A 19,511-nucleotide genomic window follows, 5' to 3' on the forward strand; every position below is an offset into this window, starting at 1 on the left:
TTTGGCCACCTCATGCGAAGAGTCGACTCACTGGAAAAAGACTCTGATGCTGGGAGGGATTGGGGGCGGGAGGAGAAGGGGACGACCGAGAATGAGATGGCTGGATGGCATCACCGACTCTGTGGACATGAGTTTGAGTGAACTCCGGGAGTTGGTGATGGACAGGGAGGCCTGGCGTGCTGTGATTTATGGGGTCGCAGAGAGTCGGACACGACTGAGTGACTGAACTGAACTGAACTGAATGTATGGGCTTCCCAGGTAGCTAAGACGATAAAGAATCTCCTGCAATGCCGGAGACCTGAGTTCAATCCCTGGGGTCAGGATGATCCCCTGGAGAAGGAAATGGCAACCCACTCCAGTATTCTTGCCTGGGAAATCCCATGGACAGAGGAGCCTGGCGGGCTACAGTCTATGGGGTCACAAAAGAGTCAGCCACAACTGGGAAACTAAACAATAATAACAACACAAATTCTACACCTATGATGGATTGTGTGACAGTAAAGATAAATGCACTTACCTGATTACCAACAATATCAAACATGAAGTGCATAAATGAATCCATCAAAAAGTTAAGTAAATTTTAAGACTCATTGCAAAATAATACAAAGCAACCTAACAAAGTCGAATAAGCATGTATAAGGAAAATTCTGTTACTACTGGTAAAGTAAAATCAGCCTAATACTCTAAATAGAGCCAGTAAGCAATATAATTTACATCCCCAAAGGGAGTGAAAAAAGTCTACTTTTTTACTAAATAATTAGATTCCTTCTGTAGCAAAATGATACAAAAAGATTTTATATTAAATAAGAGAGACAACCTAAAATAAAGTCAGGAAGGGGTTGAATGGATGATCTCAGGGTTCCTTTAAGCTCTTAGAAAAAATTTAGGTCAGTTTTTCACAAAATGTGAACACATAAAAGAGAAGTAAATGTTTTTTACATCTAACTATTTTGTCTCTAATCAGTCTACTCTTTCAAGATCTAAAATGAAGGATATAATTTTGTTTTCTGTAATTTTTAGCCACATTAAATGTTAACATTTTCAATTTCCTGTTAAAAAGATATTTAATAAACAGAGGACAACTATTCAGTAAGCTCTCACAATACAAGGAAAAACATCTCTCATTTATTACAAAAGATATGCCCAATTTCATGTTGTGTTCAGAATCTAGTAATATCAGACTGGCAATCAAAACTCAAACTGACCTCCTAAGATTGACCCCATTTCCTTGCAGCATTCAATGTAACCATGAGAGTCTACAAGCCTAATTTTATGTAACATCAAGGTAACTCATTCAACTCTCCAAATAGTAATACCCTGTCATCACCTCCCCCAAAATATCCCTCTGGCCCTCTTGCCTCAAGCACACCAAAGCACAAATACAAAAGCAAACTTATAAAAATAACACGTGTAAGAGCACCCATGATAAACAGATTTCTTTCTGGCAACTGTTTTTAAAGTGAAAAATAGTGAAGACAAGGGAAAAAAAACAAGAACAGTACACTAGTGGATCTTACTGAACTACTCACTGAAATCCTACAAGATGAAGCTCCCCTCCTGCCAAGACGTACATGTGTAATAAGAGGACACGGCCTTTGAAATCTGACTAGCAAAATAGCTCGGTCTAGTTTCTGAAATCCAGTCATGCATGGAAGTATGAACCCAAGAACACAATTCCGTTTTACTGAACAAAAAAAGACTAAGTTTTTCTTGCTTGTCGTTATTTTTTAGAGAAGAAAGTACTTTCATGACTTTTTTAAAAAAGGTATATTCAAAAAAAAAAAAGGTGCTTAAATGATAAGTTTAACTTTTACTATGGGATTAAGTATCCACCCACTTTGACATATGAAAAGGTCAGGAAACCTTAAAATTCCACTTGCCTTCAGCCTTCAAATACAATTAAAGTCCACATGACATGGCAACATAAATAGCTTCAGGCAGGTAAAGAAGTTACTAAGCTGTTATAGTTTTGGTTTTCCCAGGGTGAAGAGCAGAGTGGGATGAGAAAAAGAACATGAATTAATACAGGATATAGATCTTGCTACCTTACTGCTCCAGAAGAACTGTCATCTTTCAGTAATTAGAAAATCCTCTAGAGTTGCCAATAATTTTCCTCATTTGTTTCTGTTCCACTGTGACAGTTTCACATTTGGGGTAAAAACAGAATTAAAAACTCTTTAAAAATGTCATCAAAATCAGCTGTTTTCCACTATACAGGAGATAGCGAAAATAGTCAAATTAAAAGACAGAAAGTAGGACAATGGTTACTAGAGGTTAGCAGAAGGGAGGATTAGGGAGGTATTATTTAATAGGTACACATTTCAGTTTGGGACGATGAAAGAGTTACGGAGAGGGATAGTAGTCATTGCAGAGCAATGTGAATGAACATAATAATGCCACTGAAGTGCATGCACACTTAAAAATAATTAAAATTATTTTTTTTAAATTTCCCTTCAAAGAGGTCACTAAAAAAAAAAAAAAATCAACAACTACTCAATTGCAGTTGAAATCAGGCATGTTCAGGATAGTATGGCCGTAACATAACTACTCTATTTTAAAGCACAAACCAGATTGAGATTTCCTAAACTATCTAGTAGTAATCAAGTTTTGGGCTTCTCTGGTGGCTCAGTGGTAAAGAATCTGCCTGCAATGCAGGAGACACAGATGTAGGTTCAATCCCTGGGTCAGGAAGATACCCTAGAGGGCATGGCAACCCAATCCAGTAGCCTTGCCTGGAGAATCCCATGGACAGAGGAGCCTGGCAGGCTGCACTCCATGGGGTTGCAGAGAGTCAGACATGACTGAAGCAACTGAGCACACAACACATAAAGTTTTCAAATTCTCATTCAAACTTTCATTCTGAAAGCTTAAGTCTGTACATCAGAGACTCATATGCAGAAATAATGGGAATGTAATGAAATGTATTTTCTTCATTTAGCTGAGCGTTTAAGCCTGTAGTTTAGCAACTAATGTCCTTCAAAGATCAGAACTCCTTTCTTAGGTCAAAATAGAATTACTTGTAAAATTAGCCAGAGAATCTTATTATTTATAATAAAGTAATTTTATGAATAAGCATTCAAGAAATGACATGGGGGGTTTCCGTTTCAACAAGTTTAAGGTAGAAATACCAAAACTTCACGCCTGGCTCTGTAATATCAGTAAGATACATACAGGTGCAGTGATTACATTACACATTCAGTCCGTAACTCCATTTTTCCTACAAATCTGTAAAAGGCTGAAAACATTCTCATAAAGGTTGTGTGTCAACTCAACTTGTAGGATCAAGACTTAGAAATGTGAAAGTCTCCTATTACTACTAAGAGATCATGCCTGCAGAGCCTGGGATCCTACACGTAAGTTGCCAAGTCAAGTGACTATAAAGCATCATGCCATGGTTCACAAGACTGCCTTGGTGATACATAACAAGTGACTCCAAGCACTGGTTGACAAAACTCAACTCTGTAATGACCAAGAAACCAAGGGATATACATGAGGGGGAAATAAAGACTGTTACCAAAGCAGCTTAACCACTGAACTGGGTTATTCAGTGAAAATACCACATGATGGGCACAGTTCATTAGCAACTTATTGACCAGAGATGTCTTTTGTTACCGGAATGTTATTGACCAGAGTGTTTCAATATTCACTTACATAACACATTGCCAACCATACGCTTTAGTGTCTGCAAAAATCTGCCAGTTAATAATACGTTAATACACTCTCTGATATCTACCCAGACCCCATATGTATTAAATCTAATAATGAGACAAACGTTGACTTATACAAGTTTAGTAACTGAAAGACTGCTGAAACATTATAACATATTGTGATAACAGTAAATATTTTTCAAAAGAAACTTCAAATGCAGTATCATTGTTAAAAATGTTAGGAGTCCCTATTATGGCTGCATGCTTTTTAAAAAAAGATCAGTAATACAATCTAAATATTAATACTACCTTGGAAACAGTTACCCACTTACTTAAGATTATAATCATGTTAGTATCAGTGTATCTCAATAGTGATACCATACTGATAAGCAGTGTGTGACCTAATAAATTATCTGTACTTTAAAATGTGACATTAATTTCTAAAAAACATACTAAGAATGGTTAACTATTCAAGACAAAAATCTAGATAAAGTTGAAAAGTATGTATTATGTTATCAATTTTACAAATATTTTGGTCCATTATGCTGTGACTCACCTAATTTGCTTTAGCTCTTTACTTACTATTCAATAAAAATTATATGAACTGACAGGACTAAATGGATTCTGAAAAGTTTATATATAGGTCAATACTAAGTGAGCTCTGACAAGACCTGGGAAAGATGATCAATAGTCACAAATAATGAGTACAGATAGCCATTTAACAGGACTGTATATACTATCCTGATACCAATAGTTTCCAGTTAATTTCAGCATCAGGGACAACTTAAGACCATAACAACAGAAATCCCAAAGAGTGCCAATTCCTAAAAGCCTTCAACTCAAAACATCAGAACCTTGAAATACACAGTATTCATTTATAATACTCCCACCATATTTTTAAAAGTCTGATTTCTTCAAAGTAATACACCTAAGAGCAAATGAAAATCCAACACATAATATGTTCTATTTAATTTGATTCAATCAAATATGTGGAAAGTAAATAAAAGGGAAAAAACATTTGAAAAAATAAAACATTTCAAAAATAAAAATTTTTCAAAATTACTTAAAAAAAAAAAAAGCCTAACTAGCAAATACAAATTAATAAAACTAATGAAAACAGGGAGTGAAAAAAAGAAATGACAAAACCAACCCCTCCTCGCTGACCATCTACATGTATGGAACGGATGTGATCTGCCAGATCTGGACTAGAGGTGAAGCAAGCCTGGCACTGGTCCCAACAACAATTATAGGCAATATTTTTGCTTGAAGAAGTAGTGCTTCCTTGTCCATTCATCATGGCTGGAGTTGAACGCCCACTGGAAATTGTGCTGTCTACATCCATTATAGTACTGCTTATGCTACAAAAGAAGAAAAAAGGCTGTGTTATTCCTAGAAGTTCACTAACATGAATATGATCTTATAAATAATTAAGATTACCACTTGACATTCTGCCCCACAAAGCATAGGAACCATATTTTCCACCAGAAAACAACATGTTTTAAAATTATTTAGTTTCAAATAATTATTCTCTAAAACTAAATTTCAAATAAATATTATTTGCAATAAATTGCAAATCAAGGCAAAGAAAAACTAGTACCTCAAACCAGCCATGGAATAATTTAAGCAACTTTTGGCAGACATGAAGTCCCCAACACCATACCCCACAGAAAACAAACCAAACCACACATAAACACACACACAAACACAGCTCACCACATTCCACCCTTCCAGAGTTCTAAAAAGCATGATAAAATAATAGTTTCCAGCTGCAAATAATTTAGAATCAAAAGATTATCTTTACAGTGTTGCAAATCACTTGTTGATCTTTTTCTTCCATTCACTAATCTGAGAATACAACTGCTATCACATCCTACCTCTTTCTGTCTCAAAGCAGTTGGGAAATTTTGCTGTATTTTCCCTCTTAATAAAAAAGCAAAAAGAGAGAACTAAGTGCAACCAAAGTTTCTCTGATTTTACCAAAATCCAAAAAGTACTTTGCTGGCCCTCAATTTTTTTCCAAGTCTTATGCACCTCAAACCCTTTTACTTTTTATTTAATAAACAAAGTATTATATACTAGTAATTTTTTTATTTACTAAAAAAAATTAGTAATAAAAGTCATTATTAAAAGTGAGTTATTTTTAATGTTAAGAATTTCACATCATAAAAAATGTAACCCATTTTGCCTTCATCTTAAGAGCAATTCACTTTATTTCCTTTCTTCATATCTTCTTAATAGAGAAATTACACGGAAGTAGCATCAATCACAGAAGGACCAACAGTTAAGAATGCTTCAGACTTTAAAACCTATTAAAAGCTATAACTGCCTGTACTTAATTTAAGTACCAGTAAATTATACAATTCACATTAACTTTTAAGGGGCATGCTTCCCCATTCCACTAAGTTTTTATTATAGAAAATTTCAAAAACACAAAAAAGTAGACTACAAACTCATGGTTACCAGTAGGGAGCAGGTAGCAGGGAAGTAAACACAAGAGGGAGGGATTAAAAGGTACAAGTTACTGTGTATAGAACAAACAGGCTAGGAGAAACAAGCATATACTATACAACACAGGGACTATTTTATAACTAATAAATGGAATATAACTGTAATCAAAAGTGGGGTCCAGCTGCTCTGCTTGCTGCTCAAAAGCAATCATTAAAGAGGCCAGGCTGGTGGAAAGTCAAGTTTCCTTTCTTTTGGATGGGGGTGGGGTGGGCGGGGCAGGAGTGGGAGGGAACCTGTCCAAAAGGCCGACACCTTCCAATGACCATCACTGGGCAAGAGCTTTTATACGCTGAGGGAGGTGGTTACATGTAGAAACAGTACAGTCAGCTCTGACAGTCATACAGAAATTGGTCATCTGTGGTTTGATCAGTCATCTCGATTAAGTATAGTTCAGTTTGGCTGGAGGGTCCATTTGTTTCCATTTCCTGAGGCCAGTTGTCAGAATCGTGGCAGCTTATGTCATGGCTACAGTCTGGTTATCACATAAGTTAACTTCTCTACCTGGTGGGGGTTTCAGTATCTGTAAGACTGCTCACAGGATATGGCTCAGAGGATTACCTACAGCCCTTGAGAAGGAACTAAAGGTCCTTGACTATGCACACAAACTACATTATTTGGTGTTGTCTGTTTTCTGTTGTTTCTGCATTTTCACATTTCTGATTAAACTTTTTCTTTGTCTCAAGTTTTTTCTACAGACAAAAGGCAGGCAGAGGATATCTTCATAACCTTTAAAAATTATGAATCACTATGCTGCACACCTGAAATATATAATATTGTACCATCAACTATACCTCAATAAAAATAATTAAATCTGAACTCAATAATAACACTGTCCTGTTTGCTACATATAATTTGTTTTTCTCAATCATCCACAGGTTGCAAACATGATACTTTAACCACATTTCAACACATCCCTTCTAAAGAACATTCACCGTTAAACACTGCAACCTTATTTGTTCACACCTAAGACTTAAACTGAATTTTAACTTCTTAAAATAAGCTTAATAATGTCTCAGATTTCTCTTTAAAGGATATTCACATAATTAAGTCCTTCTGCTCCTTGGAAGAAGAGTTATGACCAACCTATAGAGAATATTAAAAAGCAGAGACATTACTTTGCCAACAAAGGTCCATCTATTCAAGACTATGGTTTTTCCAGTAGTCATGTATGGATGTGAGAGTTGGACTATAAAGAAAGCTGAGCGCCGAAGAATTGATGCTTTTGAACTGTGGTGTTGGAGAAGACTCTTGAGAGTCCCTTGGACTGCAAGGAGATCCAACCAGTCCATCCTAAAGGAGATCATTTCTGAATGTTCATTGGAAGGACTGATGTTGAAGCTGAAACTCCAATACTTTGGCCCCCTCATGTGAAAAGCTGACTCATTTGAAAAGACCGTGATGCTGGGAAAGATTGAGGGCAGGAGGAGAAGGGGACGACAGAGGATGAGATGGTTGGATGGCATCATCGACTCAATGGACATGAGTCTGAGTAAACTCCCGGAGCTGGTGATGGACTGGGAGGCCTAGAGTGCTGCAGTCTATGGGGTCGCAAAGAGTCGGACATGACTGAGCTCCTGAACTGAACTGAAGTCCTTCTGGCTAACTATTTCCCAGTCAACCTACAGATTCTAAATTTCAGCTCTAACACTTCATTCTAAAACTCCATAATCTCTAGAAAACTCTCAAACGTGAATCAATTCTTGAACATCTGAAACTTTACTTATATATTGTCTAAAATCCACCCCACTCCAGTATTCTTGCCTGGAGAATCCCAGGGATGGGGGAGCCTGGTGGGCTGCCGTCTATGGGGCCACACAGAGTCAGACACGACTGAAGCAACTTAGCAGCAACAGCGTTGTCTAAAATCAAATGCATTTATTTTTCAAAGATAACAAAAATGTTTTTAGGATGCTTCAGATATGAAAAATAGGAACTTCCCTGGTGGTCCAGTGTGTGGACTAGATCCTCCTAATGCCGCAACTAAGACATGGCACAGGCAAATAAATAGAGATTTTTAAAAAGACAGGAAAAGTGACTCAAGATTTCTCTTTAAAGGATATTCACATATTTAAGTTCAACTGGCTAAATATCTCCCAGTCTATCTACATATTCTAAATTTCAGCTCTAACACTTCATTCTAGAGTTCCGTAATCTCTAGAAAACTCTCAAATATGAATCAACTCTTGAATATATGAAATTTTATTTATATATTGTTTCTGCAGGAATAAACTGTAAGTATGGTTTATACTGAAATTCAAATTTTTACTTGAGCCCCAGAAATTCCAAGTTTCATGAGGCCCTTAACTGCAAAATGGTTACTATTTTCCTTGCCACTTGCTTCATATATTTTAAAACATTTTCCCTGTAAAGTTCATGGTTTCATAAACCATACTGACTAACTCCAAAGACAAATAAATAGCAGTTTTAAATGAGCAATCCATCACACTCAATTTATAAACAACCTCAGAAAAGAGATAAATCTCAATGGCCTACTATGATACAAACTCCAAGTTAAAAAAAAAAAAAAGAGCCACAAAAGTGCAGGGAAGTACAGTTCCACTTTGCATACCTAAGTGGAGGGAGACACAGAGATACAGCCACCCCCGCAAAGGCAAACCTCTTTTCAAGGATACACAATGTGCTGTCTGTGTTGGGGCAGGTGGGAGAAGCAACACAGACTTTAACTGTAAATACACTTCTGTATTATTTTAACCACGTATCTCCATTGCTTTTACTTGAAAGTCCAAAATTAGCTGAAAATGAAACCAAATTAATTTTCTTTAAATTGAACAAAGTAGAGCAAGATCAAGAGACTCACACCCTTGTGATAAATCCAACTAGCAATAGAGTACATCTACGCAGTGCATAACATGTTTTGCTTATGAACTTCACCCCAGAAGGAGAGCCTTCTGAGTCCAAATAGCCATGAACACTAAGCAATAGTGAAATACTGTTCACATGCAGTATTACTTACTTGAAAGCCAGTACTTCATGTGGATACAGATCCTCATGAAAGGAGAGCATACTGCAGATATTAAAGCACATGAACTCTACCACTGGCAACAAGCTGCAAATACAATGGTGCAGGAGATAAGGGGCACGTTCTCTGCCCTGAAAGACTGACAGACACTCTACATTTGGGCGGCATTCCCACAAAGCCTCCCATTGGTTGCCCAACCGGACAAAGTGGAGTCCTGCCACATGACCCCTGCTTGGCACCTCCAACTGCTAGAAAGAGTCCAATCCTAAATCTCTAGGCTCTCTTTCGGTCCCAGATTCACGCCAGAGTCAGTGGTTTCCTCCAGTCTCAAGACTGATAAAGACAACAGTTTTAATACAGGAGAGCAAAGGAGACAAATCCTAAGTAATTTATAATCTTGACAGGACAGATACACATTTCATAGAAAGCAGTGTCCTTCTCCCTATAGTATAACAATATGATCAGCACTAAAAACTGACTTTTTACTTCCACCCAATCTTATGTCTCAGTTCAAGCATGTATTAAAATCTTTCATGCAGTCAGTTCTCCTTCCCAATGAACACTTACTGATTCTATAAGATGTGAACAAAAGCAGCCTGGGATATGGAAGAAAACCTGAGCCAGAAAAAGCACTCACTCTATTCAGATAGTTTCAGTAACTTAAAGCAGTGCTTTTCAAACTAATATGTATGTGAACATCTGTGATCTTATTAACTGAAGATTCTGATTCAGTGGATTTGGGATAAGACCTGACATACTGTGTTTTTAACAAGAGCCTACTTGTTGATGCTGCTGCTACATTTTAAGTAGCAAGACTCTAAAAGATCTTTCATTATTATTACCCAACTGAGACTGACCCAACTAAGGAACTGTCTCATACTGTAGAACAGTAAGCTAAAGCAAACACACATACACCGTGACAAGCGAAAATCCTTAAGTTAAAACACACACACATTACTAAAGATTCCTATGCAATATTTAGGGAAGGGCGTAAGCCATTTTTGGGCTTCCCTGGTGGCTCAGACGGTGAAGAATCTGCATGCAATGAGGGAGACCTGGGTTCGCTCCCTGGGTTGGGAAGATAAGCTGGAGGAAGGCATGGCAACCTACCCCAATATTCTTGCCTGAAGAATCCCCATGGAAAGAGGAGCCTGGTGAGCTACAGTTCAGGGCTGCAAAGAGTCGGGACACGACTGAGCAACTCTCACTTCACTTTACCAAGCTATTTTTAACATAACAACATTCCCTTTTTCCTTTTTTTCCCATGGGCCCTGTTTAAAAACTATCTGGCAGATCAGACTCTAACAGTTGGAGTAACCAACTACATGGATTTTATGAAAATGGTTTCCTTTGGAAATTCAAGGGCCAACTCACACATATATTTAAGAATAGCCTCTTCTTTGATGACTCAAACTACTTCCAAGCAAAACATGTTTGGTAGACATGACCACTGCCAATAGGGCTGTCAATACTGAGAAGATCAGCTTGCTAAATGACAAGATACAGGAGCAGAGGAAGTAATACATGGATGCTACCTTATCATTAAGGAGAAGGATGAGACAGTGGTCTTAGAGTAACAAACAGAGTAAGAGAAGTTCGTTGACATGGTTTCAGATTCTACACTGCAAATAGTCTCTTAAAAAACAAACGAACTGTTAAGTTCTAGCAAATTATCAAATAGCCACACAATTAACTTAAAAAGTCTATTAAAATACTTATTTTTCCAACTAACTATCTGCATGAAGCCAGATTTTCTTCATATGGCTGAACCAAATCACTTAACTGCATCAGGCTGAATGCAGAAGCAGACATGAGAAATGGTTGTTCAGCCAGACATTAAGCATGAAACAATGTCACTCTTCTATTTTTTTAACTGGAAAGCAGTTTTTTATTAAAAGAAAAAAAAACTTACTTTTAATTGGCTTATTTTAAAATTAACAAATATTTTTAAGGTTCTCAATTTTGATTTTTGATCCTGTAACAATGGCTTAACTATAATCTACATAAACAAGCTTTTTGGTTTCTTCAATAACTTTTTTAACAGCTTTACTGAGATATAATTTGTATTTCTCCATACTTAAGAAAGCAAAGAGGTCCTTAAGAGCAAAATGTTTGAGAACCACTGATCCAGACTGTATTTAAAGCAAAGTTTAAAGGTCTCTCTGAAATAGCCTGGAAAGTATGTTTCTGACCTGGAATATCCTGATTTTATTCTAGGGTTAACTGCTGAATCTGAAATTCAGTTTGAGGTCACATGGATGGGGGCAGTCTTATCTGCAGTCTTCTTTCCAGTTATCTGTGAGGAAACTCATCTGGGGTATGAACTTTCCTTATTAAATCTGGGTCCTTCTCCTCTTTCTAGGCTACTAAAATGTGTAACTTTACAAGAGGGTTGAGGATGAGGTATCATTATGGTCATGTGTATATATATATATATATATATACATACACACTTGATATATATATCAAATGTATAACATGATATGTAAGTGTATAACATGAAATCAAATGTATTTTATTCTTGTTATCAAAAAACTAAAATACAGGAATTTCAGAACTTCCTGTAACATTGATTGGCAAAGCTGCAGGTCTGCACTGGCGCTTCACCAACCCTAACTTAGGCCTCCACTTGTCCACTCTGATAAAAAGTTAGGTCTGTGAATCACACACTTTATGCTTTACCCAATTAAATGTCTCCCCAAGACTCAATTACTTGCTGAATGCTCTCTTCTGCTAGAGGACTAGCCAGGTGGCTGGTAACAAATCAAAGAGCTGTCATAAAACAATATTTTTTATTGTTTAAATTTAAGATTCTGATCACTGTTGTATTTGTGATATTAACTAGACACTATTAAGACCAACCACTAACTAATGGCGTCTTCCAAACAAGATTTCCCTACTGGCAATTCCCTTTCACAGCTCTCTGCCAGAAGAATTAAAGTGTAAATGCAGGCTAAAGACAAAGTGACCTTGTCCACAAGTCACATTTTCACAGCTATGCAGCCAAAACAGAGTAAGAAAAAAACTGGATGCTAAAAACTGACATAAACTTGTATCACCCACAAACCTCACATGAAATTTAAGTTCATCTCAAAAAGCTTTCCTGTTTTAATTGACTTGACAAATTGTTAAATTTTTGAGCTTACAAAAAAATAGTAACAAAACACCATTTTAATATATCTTATGCATTGGGGTTCCAAATAAAAATCGATTAACAACAGACCTCAAAACTGTCAAACTACTAACTTTTATATTAAAAGGTTAAAAACCACTGAGTTCTATTATATACAGATCGAGTGTCACAAACTTTAAAAAATGGAGGAGGAAAACAGATGATCAAGGCATCTAGCCACTTTCTTCAAGATTTGGAAGTTACATAAAAGAACCCCCTTAATCTCTAAGGATCAAGGCTGTTTTATTTTTGTTCTGTAAGTGAAAATACATAATCTTTAGGATGTCTTCAGCTCATTGATTGTATCTGAATTATTACAAAAAAAATATTCTGTAATTAACTTTTATTCTATAAATGTAATTTTTTAAGAATGAAATATTGTTCCCTACATGGACTGAAGAAAGCGATGAGGTAGACAAAAATTCTATTACTCTAAGGAACACTTAAACAGGGACAAAAATTATAAACTTTGTTTAATTTTGTTACTGGTAATAAACTTTGGATAGAAATTAGCTTTCAAAGTACTTATCAAATTGTAGGTAAACATAACTACACACAGGGAATTCCTTATCCAATCATATAACAAGGTAAACTATTATTTGGTTAAAAGATGATGCTCCTTTCATAATAAAACTGCAACTCACTACTACGAAGATTACTGTCTCCCCATACCTGTAATCAAATTATTAGAAATTAAAATTCAAAACAGTACAAAATATTTAAGATAATCTTTTATTTTTAATCCAAATATATCGATTGTACTTAATTTACTTAATTAAAACAAAGACCATATTTTCTATTTTAGGCAAACTAAGGCATATGTGGAGGAGATGGTAAGTCCTTTTGATGTCAAACTGTTCCAGCTGCTGGTCAATCAATGACAATCCTGTATTTTTGAAGTCTGAAGTTGCATGCCTGATATTACACAACTTTAGGATATTACACATATTTACTTCAGTTATTAACACCACTCCTCACCTCCTTTTGTTGGAAGAGACTCTCATTTTGTGCCATGTTCTTTATTCCAGGAATTGACAGAAATTAAAAGCTAAAACTGAACCAGTTAAAATAGGTACTTCAAGAAAACTATGAACTGCCTGCCTATTACATTTTATGACTTTATCCTAAGAAAAAAGGAGATTATGAAACTTACTATATCAAAATTTGTCTCACAAAAGTAAGGTTCTACACTTCCCACTCTTTATCACAACAGTAAACAAGTACTACTATATGCCCTGCACTGTCTGCTGCGTGCCCTGCGTTGTTCTATGCACTTGTGTCAGACTGAATTTTCCAAAGATGTCCACCCCATGCTCACACCTTCCAACATCCTCTTCTTACAACACGGCATCAAGAGATGGGGCACTGAGGGGTGGGGTGTCTAGCCTACCTCCTCTGAATCTCAGCAAGCCGAACACTCTTGTAGACGTGACACTGCAGAACTTCCTAGGCTGGGTCATCAAAGGCAATCTAGCTCTTGGGACACAGCGTGGGAGCCCTGAACCACACTCACTCAAACAGTAGACAAACCTGGCTCTCCTGAAGCCACTATGCTACAGAGATCCCAGGAAGAAAGTACACAGGGCTAGAGATGCCAGAGCCCTGGCTGTTCCAGCTCCAGCTGTTGAGTCTTCTCGGTCCAGGCCCCACATATGGGACAGCTTTGTGAGCGAGCTTTCTGGTGACTGGTGTCCCCAGACTCTATGCTGCCCCAAGCTGACACCAAGCAGAGCAGGAATGATCTAATCATGTCAAGCCCTGCTCAGACAGGAGATTTGTAAGCAAAATAATGTTTTAAAACCACTAAATGCTGGAGTTGCTTGTTATGCAGCCCTAGTAACTGCAACAATGCCTAATGTGTATTAACTCATTTAATGCTTACAACAACCACATGAGGTAATCACTATTTACTAATATTCAAGTATGAGTAGCCTCATCTTACACATAAAAGAGGCTGAGCAAAAAGACTGAGCAGGTAAAAGAGACACAAAAATTATGTGACTTGTCCAAGCACTAATGCCAAACAATCTGTCACATTTATATGAAGGACAAATGTGTCAATCACTGATTTCAGAAATACTGAAACACTGCCTATATTACACATCAAGATAAGGTGACACAGTTTCAGCTGGTGTGGACCCATAGGAAACTATTTCCTTGCTTTTTTATCTACAGTGCATACATACAGAGAGAAGATATTTAGCATCTACATGTGATTTGCCTCATTTGAACAGATGGTTTTACTAACAAGATGATGTATTAAATTTGATTTCTACAAGTCAATTAGTTTCATAAAAAAATAACTCAAGGTCAGTCATAGAAAGCAACACTATTCTCTCACAGAACTTGTCCCAAATTTAGATTGTAGCCCACGGAACCAGATCATGAACCTAACAATATCAGTGTAAAATTCAACTCCAAAATACTTGCTCCAGGGACAAGGAAGCGGTCACTTTAGTTTTCACATATAAAAAACAAACAGTAAGTTTTGAGATTAGTCTTAATCAGAATTAAGGAATTTAGACCACATCTAATTTCTCTAAGACTGCTTGATTTTGCCTTCCAAACTGCCATGGTCCTGTAGGCTTTCAGAGCTTTAAAATCAGAAGCAATTAGGGGGAAAAAAGTAAAGGTAAGTGCCTCGTTTATTTTCAGTTCAGTTCACTTCAGTCGCTCAGTCGTCCGACTCTTTGCAACCCCATGAATGCTCAGGTCAAACTTCCCTAAGGTCTTTCCTACTCATCTAAGATGGAAGATCTGGTTGATTTGTATACGATGAGTCAGTCACCTATAAACCTCTTATTCAGGTTGAACTCCTAAACCTAGCTGGTGCCTTGCACACGGGAAATGCTCACATTTTAGTGACAAATTTAAGTAGGCGTTTTAAGGCAAGTAAAATATATGGCTTTGTCACACTGAGATAATCATAAAAATTAATTAGAGGCACACAAAATCATTGGCCAACACCAAGATATTATTATTACTATTATTACTGTAATTACAAGCTATTATCACTGTAATTTAAAAAGCTAAAAGGATTTTTCTAATCAAGAAAAAGACTACTCTCTATCCCCACAATTATTTCTCTGAATAAAGACAAAAGATTTTCCCCCAAGATCCAGCAGTATTCACCAAATTGGCCAAGAGGGACTTTATGCAATGATGATGAAATACAGTTCATGGAAAACAAGACATTACATCTTGTATCACTACCATGCACTGTGCACATTATTTTCAACTGTTTCTCATCTCTAGACTATTGCCCTTTAAGATTACTCCACCCACATTTTTCATCCAGCTTAAGACATCAGCAAGCAATTATTTTCAGAAAAACTGTAATACTAGAAACATTTCTACTTCAATAAAATTACACTAAGAGTTATCTTTCCCCTTCTTAAAAAGGTTTCCCAAAAAATGTCTATACACAATGATATATTTAAAAATCTGCTATGAAAAACAATACTCATTTTATACAGAAGCAATCACATATTCATTTTGTGTTTAAGTTAGTGTTGAATCATGAAAATGATTTTATCAGATCAGATTTTACCAGCCTAAGAACAACTACAGTAGAGTTCAACACCTCAAAAGACATGTCTGAATGACTGCTAACAGCAATTTAAATCACTAAAAAGTCTAGTGCTCATTCATCCCACCCTCAGTACTTTAACAAGTATTTACAAAAAGCAATGACAAACACTCTATACCTTAGAAATGAACTAGTTAGTGGGCTTCCCTGGTGGCTGAGTAATAAACAATCTACTGGCCAAAGCAGGAGGCATGGGTTTGATCCCTGGACAGGGAAGATCACACATGGAGCAGCTAAGCCCCTGCAACACACAACTGAGCCTAGTGCTCTAACGCTGCAACTAGTGCAACTAGTGCTGCAACTACCGACCCCATGTGCCACAACTACTGAAACCACTGCAATGAGAAGCCCTGCACCACAACTACAGAGTAGCCACTGCCCGCCTCAACTAGAGACAAGCCAGCACAGCAACGAAAACCCAGCACAGGCATCAATAAATAAATAAAGACATAAAAGGGAAACGTTAAAAAAAAGAAAAGAAAGGCATGAACTAGTAAGTGTATTTACTAAGAAGTACTAATACCCATCTAGAATCTTTGTTTTCTCTAATTGGTTTAATACTTTTTCTAGAAACTCGAAATATAAATCAAAACCAGAAAACAAGTCAAGGACTTTGAAAAGTGTTACAATTAAAGAAAAAACGACAGTAAAGACTCTATCCCCCCAAAAACTGAACTACAATACTTCAAAAAAAGTAACTCCTGAAAAAAAAGTAACTCCTGTATTTCATACTCTTATAAGGAATCCAGGTTACAAAGTCTAACTATACAATTACAAATAGAGACTAAAGCCCAGAAATGTAAATGAGCTCAAACACAGAAGACACTCTTTGCAAAAAAGACAGGATGAATATTAAAACAGCCACTAAATTTTATAGTTAAGCTTCCCTGGTCAAAGCTGTTAAGACAGTCCTACAGGCAGTAAGTATAACAGCTAAGACCCCACCCAGAGCCAGGACCGCCAGCCTTCTCCAGGGGCTGTGTGTACTTTCTCACCTCACTGGTTATGTGGATGCAGTTATGAAAGAAAGAAAGTGAAGTCGCTCAGTCATGTCCAACTCTTTGTGACCACATGGACTGTAGCCTACCAGGCTCCTTGGTCCACGGATTTTTCCATGCAAGAGTACTGGAGTGGGATGCCATTTCCTTCTCCAGGGGATCTTCCCGACCAAGGGACTGAACTCAGGTCTCCCGCATTGCAGGCAGACGCTTTACCATCTGAGCCACCAGGGAAGCTATGAACTTAATCATAGCTTCAGTGAGCTATGTGGATGCAGTGAACTTCATTAAACCCTATCAATAAGCTCAAGATTCAGATTCTTAAGCAAACTAGACAATCAATAGTGGTTTTCTTCTAAAACAGTGTGTTGATCTATTTTTTTCTCCTGAGAAGCAAAATATAAGTTTGGGAATCTTGCTTTTTTAAAAACTATTCAAATAATCACAACTTTTTTCAAATACTATTTCCGCTTATGCTATTAAAAGGAACTGAATATTCATTGGAAGGACTGATGATGAAACTCCAATACTTTGGCCACCTGATGCAAAGAGCTAACTCTTTGGGAAAGAACCTGATGCTGGGAAAGATTGCAGACAGAAGGAGAAGGGGACAACAAGAGGATGTGATGGTTGGATGGATCACTGACCCGATGGACATGAGTATGAGCAAGCTCTAGGAGTTGCTGATGGACAGGGAAGTCTGGCATGAGTGCTGAAGTCCATGGGGTCACAAAGAGTCGAACATGACTGAGTGACTTAACTGACTTGATTAAAAGAACTGGGGGAAGACATAAGGCACAGAATGGTTCTTCTCCTTGTTTCCTGCAGCCACACAAATGACAGAGAGAAAGAAGAAATATGTATACCCACAGCTGGGATTCCCTGCTGGCTCAGCAGTAAAGAATCCACCTTTAGAGACGCAGGTTCGATCCCTGGGTGGGGAAGATCCCTTTAAGAAGGAAATGGAAACCCACTCCAGTATTCTTGCCTAGAAAACCCTGTGGACAAAGGAACCTGGCAGGCTACAGTCCACGGGGTCACAGAGTCGGAAATGACTTAGTGATTAAACATCATCCACAATCAGCTGAATTCAACCAATTAATGAGTTAGTTTACACAGAGAATGTAACATGTGAGCATAGTATAGTTAAGTGCTGGAAGTATAAAGATAAATAGGACCTGATTTTAAAATATTATAGCCTACAGAAGACAAACACAAATGGATACTTCAAAACAACACCATAAATATGAATTAGAATTATGGTGACTTTTGAACCCAGAAGAACCTGAAGTATCTTTGAGATCTTGGATATAGCAAAGACACAACCTACAATATTCTGGGTTTCTCTAAAGGACAGGAAATACAGACACAGAGAGGATATATTAACAGTTTCCTATTCTCAGTGAGTACACATTCTAACAAGAGATGAACAGTAAATAATTACTCCAATTGTGATAGGGCTAATGCAGAATGTGAAATGGACAATGAGTCTAACAAAGTATGGGGGATAGTTTGCCTGAGAAATTGCTCAAGGTAAGACCTAATCAAGACAGGAGTTACTATATTTCTCCTGACTTCCATTTAGAGCACTTGCCAAATCATATCTGAGTTCCAAACCACTTTTTATTGTTTAGTCCAAAACCCTCACTTCCAAGAAAGAGTCAAACTGAAGTTCAGAGAAATGAAATCAACTGCCAGATTTCCTGCAGGCAGTCTCTAGTAACGTCAGAGATACAATACTGATTATTCTCATTAGAGTATTCTTTCCACATTTTACACATGAGAAATGGGAGGATAAATGACAATATGAATTAGTCACAGCCCTAGGCCCTTTACATATTCCATCTCACTTAATCATAACACTAAGATATGTCTCCTATTTTGAAAGGTAAGAAAAAAACTTTTGAGAAAATAAATTGTAAGACCAAGGCTTTCTGATTTACAGGTTCAAGTTCTTTCACTACCCAATGTTCCTTTCATTGTTTCAGTGAGACGTGTCTACAAAAATATAGTAAGGTATTGTTCCAATAAAATCCTCAAGGAAAACTTTTTACTCAGAAATAGTAATACTATTTCTCTTATTCATCACTCCAGAGATTAGCTTTTCTTTCCTTTAATTCAGTTTCCCAAGTGTGACTTTTCCCCAACTTGACCCCCGCTTAAATTCTCTTCACTTCACACCTGTACTATTCCTTCTACCTCCTAATTGGTCTCCCAGTTCCCAAGCTTTCTTTCTCTATCTTTGCCACGTGTGATTAATTTTCACGTAACACAAAGTTTCATCATTCGTTCAAAATACATTTTAAAATACCTAAAATAAGCGTTAAGCACTGTGTCAGGCAATGCAGATAAGAGCAATGATCAAAACAGACGTGTTTCCCATTCTCAAGGAGCACACATTCTCCCAAGAGCAATGAGCAGTAAATCATCACTCAAACTGTGATAAGGGCAATGCAGAACTTGAAGTGCTACCACTATGTATCTAACAAAGAATCAGGGAGAGGCTGCTTGAGAAAATGTTCAAGGTAAAACCTGATCATGAGTAGGAGTTACAAAAACAGAAGTCAGGGAGAGCCAAAGAAACCAATTCACCAACCTACAGTGAGAAAGATGGCCA

At 37.1% G+C, this 19,511-nt stretch overlaps 1 protein-coding gene across 5 annotated transcripts in view; it reads right to left on the reverse strand.

Moving 5' to 3' along the window:
- The window catches only part of AEBP2 (AE binding protein 2), a 296,022-nt gene that overhangs the window by 268,216 nt on the left and 8,295 nt on the right, over positions 1-19,511 (reverse strand). For all 5 annotated transcript variants that reach the window (XR_016037669.1, XM_055394700.2, XM_055394702.2 and 2 more), the window contains exon 2: positions 4,798-5,005. Coding sequence is in view for 4 of the 5 variants with exons in the window: in XM_055394700.2 (XP_055250675.1) it covers positions 4,798-5,005 (208 nt within the window). In the remaining variant the exon portion in view is untranslated. The remainder of the gene's footprint in view (positions 1-4,797; positions 5,006-19,511) is intronic.

Source organism: Moschus berezovskii, chromosome 6 (genome assembly GCF_049115385.1).
Source record: "Moschus berezovskii isolate FMDL1 chromosome 6, NW_MosBer_1.0, whole genome shotgun sequence".
Taxonomy (NCBI): domain Eukaryota; kingdom Metazoa; phylum Chordata; class Mammalia; order Artiodactyla; family Moschidae; genus Moschus; species Moschus berezovskii.